Source organism: Austrofundulus limnaeus, unplaced genomic scaffold (assembly GCF_001266775.1).
Source record: "Austrofundulus limnaeus strain Quisiro unplaced genomic scaffold, Austrofundulus_limnaeus-1.0 Scaffold188, whole genome shotgun sequence".
Lineage (NCBI taxonomy): Eukaryota > Metazoa > Chordata > Actinopteri > Cyprinodontiformes > Rivulidae > Austrofundulus > Austrofundulus limnaeus.
This window is the reverse complement of record NW_013952590.1, coordinates 966,469-975,333: the sequence shown is the minus strand read 5'-3', so window position 1 is coordinate 975,333 and position 8,865 is coordinate 966,469. Positions and strand designations below refer to the sequence as shown.

General features: G+C 37.7%; 2 protein-coding genes across 2 annotated transcripts in view; both read right to left on the bottom strand.

The window, feature by feature from the left end:
* ankrd46b (ankyrin repeat domain 46b) overlaps nucleotides 1–1,372 on the bottom strand; it is a gene marked incomplete in the record, with an annotated part of 14,934 nt that extends 13,562 nt beyond the window's left edge. Inside the window, 1 exon segment of the mRNA XM_014018273.1 lies at nucleotides 1,270–1,372.
* Nucleotides 1,373–2,358: 986 nt separating this feature from the next.
* The window catches only part of col4a6 (collagen, type IV, alpha 6), a gene marked incomplete at its 5' end in the record, with an annotated part of 30,297 nt that continues 23,790 nt past the window's right edge, over nucleotides 2,359–8,865 (bottom strand). Inside the window, 4 exon segments of the mRNA XM_014018270.1 lie at nucleotides 2,359–6,666; nucleotides 7,994–8,108; nucleotides 8,206–8,377; nucleotides 8,540–8,731. Of these exon segments, the coding sequence (XP_013873724.1) occupies nucleotides 6,406–6,666; nucleotides 7,994–8,108; nucleotides 8,206–8,377; nucleotides 8,540–8,731 (740 nt within the window).

The window sequence follows — 8,865 nt, the reverse complement described above, 5'->3', positions numbered from 1 at the left end:
CCCTTTGTACGAACAAAAGTAAGAGAAATTTAGGATAAGAATACGAACATGTTCTTGCATGAGGCCCATTGTACGGCGTGATGGTGTTGTTGTTCGTAACACACTCCAAAAATGCCTGAAGCTTGATAACACACACTTTGCAAACTTGAAACGTTCTAATGTTTATTGTAGTCACGTGTTCTGAAACCATTTCCTGGCTGTAGGATGGCAGAAAGCTGTGTTCAGCAAAGAAATTGTCTCACTTCACTATGATTTGCCCTAAAGGCAACATGATAAGAAGTAGTTAAACGGATTAAGACATCCATAAATAAATAACAGAACCGCAGAATTGTTTTTGAACGATGAACTTTACGGAGCCTGTAAGGGGACATAGAGGGAAGAACAAGTAAACACAAACGTACCCTGACTTACTTCTGCAAGATCCTACAAAAGTTTCTCAGGATCCTGAGAAACATTTGAAGGATCAGGCAAAAGTAAGTCAGGATCATTTCATTTATTTTAACCCCATGTTCCCTTATGGGCTCCGTAGAATTTAGATGTTACAAAGTCCTTAATATAAAATAATATGCCACAAGAACACATTTACCTATCTTTAATTAAAAATACACTTCAACTAATGATAGTAACAAAATAAACATCACTAATTTGACAGTGTTTTGTCCTGTATGACAAAAAGTTACTTCTATTCAGCATTCACCAGTAGTTTTTCTACGGCTGATCTGGTAGTTTTCAAGAATTTATTTGTGTAGTTTCAGTAAAGTTGGCTGTGTTTTCTAATGTAAACTAATCAACTACAATCGTAAACAAATTAGCTCACATCACATCTCAAGAGGCAGTAGACATGACTGTATTWATGTAAATGYAACACATGACCTTAAAGTGTGCTTYACTTCATGAAAGGTAACTCACAAATCAACACAAACACTGTTGTTGCAACTACGTCGTTTTACTTTCGGTTCGAGTCACACAGGCTAAAGCCAAAGTAGATACTTCAAGCTAACAAATCCAGCAGCCKAACTTGCAATGCCATCATCCTGTAAATACCAAGACGCGCATCTTTCTTTTATTTCACACTTTTTTCACGCAGTAAAACAAGAAGATGAAAACTGTAGCCAGCAAACAACACAGAGATAATTAAAGAAGCTAACGAAGCTAATGTTAGCCAACGAGCTAACGTTTAGCACACCTTGTAAAAATAATGCACCGTCCCATCTCTTTATAAACATCGCACATTCTGACTTTGTTTAGGGTGAAAGTTGTGCTACTGACCTGTTAGTAAGTWTCCAAATTAGCAGAAAATAATACGCCTCGCTTTCCTGCAGGCTAATGTTGTTTAGAGTGCAACTCTTTCACTAGGGATTTGGAGCTGTATCACCACCTAGTGTTCTGGAGCGTCATTACACCACCTAGTGTTCTGGAGCGTCATTACACCACCTGTAAGAATGGTGTTAAAAACATTAAACCTGAGTAACAAAACCAGCAAGAAGACATCACATAAAAATAACATGTCATATCCTACAATCAAACTGTTTGAGTCAAATGACGATTTGCTTAGACAAAAACTAAGAAAAAGATGCAGTTCTCATTGTTATTTTTCTAAACACCACTGCCAAAGATGAAAGGACTCTTGTTTTGTGCCATAAGTATTTTATGTATAATGTTTTAAGTTTTAAAGTGAAATATGCAAATGTTTATATAGGGGGAATTTCCTCTGAAAAAAAAAACATAATAAAAGAACAATTTTTCTCTTTCTTCTCAGCTTCAATTAGAATAATAAAAAGTACATTTAATTTTACATTAAACAGAGTCTGCTCTTTCTGCTGATGAATTATCTCATGTAATGARTCCCTGGATGGATTTTAATGAAGCTGTGAGAATATATTTTTGATGGATCAAGATGTGCCAGCTAACCTTTGACGACACAAAAATGATTATAACTCATTTAATTTTACAAATACTAATATTTGCTGTGGTAATTACCACTAATTACCACTAATTATCACTGTTGCAATATTGCATCATGCTTAACAACATTTATAAGGTTTGACCATAGTGTCCTAACTTCATSCCTTCTCATCATAAAACTTTAGTTTAAACTCTTTAAACACCCCCCCCCCTCCACCCCATGGGTCAAAATAACCCACAAAGTTCAGTTTTGCTGTCAGTTAAATTGATCAAACAAGAAAAACAAGCATTAGCCTTTATCAATGTTTGTGTCAGACTTTAATATTTTGTTATTTATTTTGAAACAAGTAAAGCCACAAACTGCCATATTTTAGACATTTCTAATTTGAACTTTTTATAACTATTTCATGTCTTCAACCTAATATTTACTGTGCAAAAAATAAAAATGTAGCATTTCTTGGTCAATTTTAAAACTTTATTCCAAAATGTGTAAGAACAAAAATACATTTCAAATTAACAGACCACTAATTGACTTATTGTTTTGGGGGTGATCCTCTTGGAGGAAAGCCTTTTTTGTTAATGTTCATTTCTGTCTCTTCCAGGCAGAGGCGGAGCCATGTGGGTGGAACCCCTGGAACCTGATTGGCTAGCCCAGTTGATGGACAAGTCACTACACGAATGATAAAAACATGTCAAAAAGGTATATTCCTTAGGTACCAGGATTGACAAACAGAAGAGTTTCCTTTTTTGTATGTGCCCTCCCTGAAGGATCCTTGGCCACCCCAGGTCCTGCCCTCAYATAAAAGTCTAGCTCCGCCCCTGCWTCCWGGATCCTGCTGATTGGAACATTTGGCTCACCATTTCAGTCCAGTAAGACAGTAAAATGTGTTACATCTGTTAAATCATCAGTGATAAATGTTTTTTCCACAAAAGACATTCTTAAGAATTCAATATTTTTATAACATTTAATGTACAAATCATTATCTTCTCATTCTTCTCTGTAAAATAAAACCAGGGAATAATATACTGACATGAGTAAAAATAATTACAATCTAGAATACAAAACACAAACAGGCATGAAGAAACAGTAAGAAGTGTAAAAGCTATCAGTCAGAAGTGTTAGACGTAGTGAATGTAGGTGTTACAAGTCAGTGCTGTTTATTTAGAGCCCGTTTTGAGCAAAACCAAATGTAAACATTACAAATCATTTTATTATCTGCAGAAAAACTTGCTAATATATATTCATTAATTCTTTAAACGTAAGCATACAAGAGGAAAAAAACTTACACAAGCTAATATCATTAAGCCATCAAGACATTGCTGGGAAAGATTGTAATTATAATTTATAATAATAGAGTTTATGCTGTGGGATTATCCATGATAAACTGGTTTTAAAAAGATTAACTAAGAAAATATGTTTGGTCATAACAATAAACAAATAAATAAGAGAAYAGGGATGTAAAAGCCCATTTTGGGTTGTGTGTTCAGATCTAGATCAACACCAGTGTGGTTCTCAGTCATTTGTTCTTGTCTCCTGCTGTTGGAACAGATTCAGCTGGAGTCATTGTAGGGAAATGTGCTCTTTACATTTTTATAGTTACAAATAAGTAAAGAGGGATGTTTCAAGTTGCCTGTCAAAGAAATGAAACACCAAGGRGTTGTATTATGCAACATGCAGGAAGTGAAAATATTGACTTTCTGCATCAAAATAGTTTAGTCTGTTTAGTTGTTCATATTCAGGGAWACTAGATTTAGAGTATTTTTTAATTAATACTATTTTATTAAAATCCATATTGTTGAAATCAACGTTCAGAAACACTGTTTTTTTTTTTATTTTAAGAGGTACTGCTGATCTAAAATAGTGAGAGGATATTAAACATGTCCACCAAACTAAAGCTCAAGATTTAACAGGTAAAGGTTGTTGTGCCAAAGGGGGTTGGGGTGGTGGGGCAGCGTCCCCCATTGCCCCCCCACTTGTTGATCCCCTTGTTCCTCAGGGCATAGTCAGATTAGGGATGGGGATGCCATTGGGCTCCAACCTTTGAAAAAAAATCTCCAAACCTTATTCCTTGAATTTGTTAACCATTATTATACATTATAAATGTGTTCCAGTACGAGTTAATGTGAAAAAAAAATTAAAAATTAAAAAACAACAGACCCAGCCAGCGTTAGAACAATCGTTCCCGAGCTTTTTAGCAATTAACTCATGAAAAAAAATCAATAGGTGTGGCAGACTTGTGATTCCTAACTATACTGTAGCCGGCTGAAGCAGATTGGCATCTGTAAACCATTTAATCAAGAGCATAATGACCAGAGGTGGAGCTAGAGGAGTGGCTGGGGTGGCAAGTGCTACTACTTTCATCTGATTAGCCACCCCAAGTGCCACCCCCCAAATGATTGATAACAAGGGGTGGGGATCACATGGAACAATAAATATGGTCTGTTAGAGATAAAACAAAGTTAATATCTGTTATGCAGCTGTATTATCTAGTGTAGATGGAACCTATCAATATGAGAAGAAAATAATCTTTTCTAAACCACCAAATTAATATGAAACAATTCCACCGCACTAAATTTCAGCTCAATATATGAAAAAWRWTTGCWGAATTGTAGCCATTTTAGATTCTTTCATTTGAATTTAGAGTTTTTTTGGGCATCACTCTATGTCTAAAAGATTAAAATTGAGATTTCAAAATGACAGGAGGATTGCTCTTGGCTACCACCTTACCGATTTCAGCTCAGTATTTCTAAAAAAAATGGCAGAGGTATAAGTATTTGAAATAAGCTTTGGTGGTCATCTTGGATTTTGTATTTGCATTCAGATTTTGTGAAAGATTATTCTACATTTTCAGCTGYGTATTTAATGGCTGAATTATAGTCCGTTGTAAAATAAATCTGTAAAAAATAAATATACACACATATATATTTATATATATCCTAGAGGTTARCTTAAATTGGGACTAGCAATCATTCTCAGCTACACCACAACAAATTTCACCTCATTTAGGCTTAAATGGCTGAATTAAAGTCACTTAAACTGAGCTGTGGTGGCCATCTTAATATTTTAAATCCAGGGTACTWATTTTTATTTCCATGTGCCCCCTGCTAGATAACACCTTGGCCACATCTGTGCCCCCCTTTGCAAAAAGTCTAGCTCCGCCCCTGATAATGACAAAACCACTTGAAGGTTTTTACTCAGCTATGATTACTTTTTTATCGGTCAAACATTATATGTTATTCTCAGTCACTTTAAAATTTGTTTTGATTATGGAAGATCATTTAAAAACCATCACTTTTGTGACCCTAGTGGGCTCCCATCCCCAACTTTATGAACCAACAGTTTATTATAAAACAGAGTAAGAGTGAATTTAATCCTCTGAGGGGTTTTGTCCTATGATAGAGCCTGCATGCTAACAAGAGCTGCTGCTTTTTATCATTATTTTAAAACTAATTATTCTCAATTTGCTTGTCATCCAATAAATATATGAAAGTTGATTCTGTCCATTTATTAGAAATCAACAATGAAGGGTAAGATGTCTCGCCCAGAAAAAAATACAACATTTTCTACAACAGACTTTGTCAACACAAACTCTAGTCCTGATAAATTCAACATTTGCTTTTAAGGAACATCCTAATCTAAGTGAGAGAAAAGCTTTCCATTAAAGTGTTTCCTAGTTATTATGGCACTTTTACATTGCTCAAATTTTGACAAACAAGCCTTGTATTTTTAAATAAATAAATGAAATAGTGTCTGAATCCTGAATTTTAAAATTTGTCCCAATTTGAATAAAATGATACAGATTAGAGAAGCACAAATATCAACTATTCCTCTGATTACACGTGAAAATGCTTGTATCGGTTCATATGTTGCACTTGTTAATTATTATTACTGATTTTTAGTAAGATTTAGCAAAGCAGACAATCCCCAAACTCTTCAGTCGGTTTCCAAGAGTGGGTTCAATTTGATGTTTGTTCATCAGAACAATTTTTAATATAAAACGTGGCCAATTCACAATAAAAAAGAGCTTAAACCAAGATCTGTAAGGCTGACATTAACCTCAGCAGGTGATGTAAACTAACATTAAAACCTTGGTAAACAGACTCATCTGAAGCAGGGGTCCCTCTCTGCGTGTTTGTGGAATCGGTGCAGTGCTTTGCGAACGGAGCAGCTCTCCCCGAGGTAAAATACCGTAACGTAAAAACCAGACAGAAAACAACAAACATTAACAATAGCACCATTCTCAGTTATAATCTAGAGAGGAGCCAACACTGTGGCTCRTCTCCTTTCAAGTCCTCATTCCAGCTTCTTTACTGAATCAACTCCTCCTAAAGGGAATTAAGAAAAGGGAGAAATGTGTTTGGTAACGTCTTCTTTCTGAAACCATCTGTTAAAACAGGCAGGAGGCTTTTTTGTTGTTGTTGTTGTCACATTTCCTCGCTCCTTGTTATTTTTCAAAGAGTTCTCTCTTCCTGACGTCGCCCCGCCCACACTGCCGTCGACTACAAGAGCTTGCTGCAGACCTGGCAGCGGCTCACTTTGGAACGCCCCAGGCCCTCTTTCAAGGTGTCCTGCTGTGGCGGCGAGCCAAACTGCTGCCTGGGGTCTACGGTGGTCAGCCAGAAGCTGTACTTGTTGGCGAAGAAGTGGCAGGTGCCCCTGGCCCCGTTGCACTCGATGAACGGCGTGGTGCGGAAGTCTTCCAGGCAGGAGCCGGGGGACACCAGAGACTGACCGCCGCCCTCGGAGCCGGCTGCTGTGTGCTGCGGTGCAAACAGAAGGACGCTTCTTAGCAACAGAACATGTTTCTGTCCTGCCTGTCTATTCTCAACACTTTTATTTTATAAGTACATACATAAAAATAATAATGGGACCTTGAACAGGAGACTGTTAGACTATTAGAAGCTACATTTCTTAAACATATAAATCCTCGCTGTTTTATTTATGTACATCAAATGTGTCAAACTCAAAGCCTGAGGGCCAAATGTGGTCCACCCAAGCATTTTATGTGGCCGGGGAGAGCTTCAAAAATGAAACTGTTTTTAAATAAGCTGATTTAAAGACAGCTTTGACCATAAACTACATCTCCCATAATGCATGTTGATTATTTTACCAGCGAAATGACGGCCTTCCACAAAATTCTCTGCGTAAAATCTCAGTGTCGATGCATTTTCAACAGCTAATTTTGCTTTGGCCCAGTTGTACTAGGAAGTGGGATTTTCCCACTTACAAGCCGTAAATTTAAACTGGAATGCCCTATCAGTAGGAATTCCCTGTGGGAAAGTGGGATAGTTCACAATTCAAGATGGCAGCTACTCACCACAACTCAACAGTGAGTAAAACTCTCTTACTTCACTTTTAATATTTGATTGATTGATTGACTGATTTAAACAGGAAAAGATTAATATAAATCAWGCCTGACTCAGCATAATTGCTGTCTTACAGCAGGTTCCTGTTCTGCAGAACATKAAACACTCAGAAATCCAACATCACAACACATTATTATACAATATAAGCTCAAAAACCAACAAGATACCAAATTTCAAAAAGGCAGCATTTGCTTAATAGGACACCTAAATATGATCTAATTTCCATATGTATTTGACATTTAGTCAGTCGTACACGTAGTACTTTTCAGTGTTTATAAGAGGACGTRTTAAAACACTGTTTCTGTGCAGGAAATACCATGTAGAGCTCAGTTAYTTTTAGCTGTGCTCAGCTGTAGCTATGAGACGAAGAACGTGACGTTTCGTGCTTAGTCGACGTTAAACACAAAATGTTATAACCGGCTTTTTGAGTGCCGTCATGCTGCTCATGTGGCCCTCAGTAAAAATGAGTTTGACACTGGTTTACAGTTTATCTACAATCGTGTTGTCATACACAGGTGACCTTTGTCGTTCTCTTTTTTATGTAAAGTTTGTGTCTTTATTCTTGAATCTTTTTATTTATTTAGCTCAGTATTATTCTGCACAAATAGCAATGAGGAAAACTAGACATGTCAAATATTTCACAATGCATTTTGTTGGCCTCTCATATTGTTTTATCCTTCGGTTTTTCAGTAGTTTGCGAGTTTTTCTGTTATTGACCCACCATGAGGAAGGAGTATCCTATCCAGAGACTCCTCCAGCCGCGGGGACACATGGGGATGGACAGGTCCTGACTGTGGATCGCCACCGCCTGAGAGGGAGCCTCGCACACAGAGCACCTGGGTTGTGAATCAAAATTAAAACGATTACCTGAGAAATAGCGCGTTATGACGGACGCTGCATTCTGTAGGAACAAGTGAACTTTCTGTCCGGTACCTGCTGATGTACGGTTGTATACTCTCCTCGGCCACAGGCATCATGGGTATGGATTCAGTCGTGGAGAGCCAGTAGGATTTGTCGTTGCGGCTGGCGTAGTAACACGTCTCTGACGGGTTGCAGTAGAGGAAGGGGATGGTGCTGAACCTTCTGAGGCAGGAACCTGGCTGACCTGGACAGACATGAGAAGAAAAAAATATTCAAACCAGAGAAACCACCAAAACCTTGATATCTAAATRAGATACTGGTGTCCAGCTAAATTAATAGAACGTCTGGAATTAAAAACTCAAAGAAAGTGGTTGAAGTTTCACATTTTAAAGCAAATTTTCCCCACCGAGGTCTTGGTTGTGTGCCTTCTCCTGTCCCTCCACATACAGCAGACTGTACCCGTCCCACAATTTGGCCATGCCCTGTGGACACATGGGCACCTGGGAGTTCTGGCTGTGCTTCACCAGAGTGTAGCCGATGCTGAAGCTGCGGCCAACGCCGCCGGGCAGGCCGGGTCGACCCACTGCACCAGGGGGTCCTGATTGAGGGGAGGCGGAAAATCACTTTCAGCCAATTGTTTTGTGCTAATATGCAATTTCATTACAGGCAATGAGAATTTGAATTTTAAAATACATACATATATATACTGTAAATATATACACACATATATAC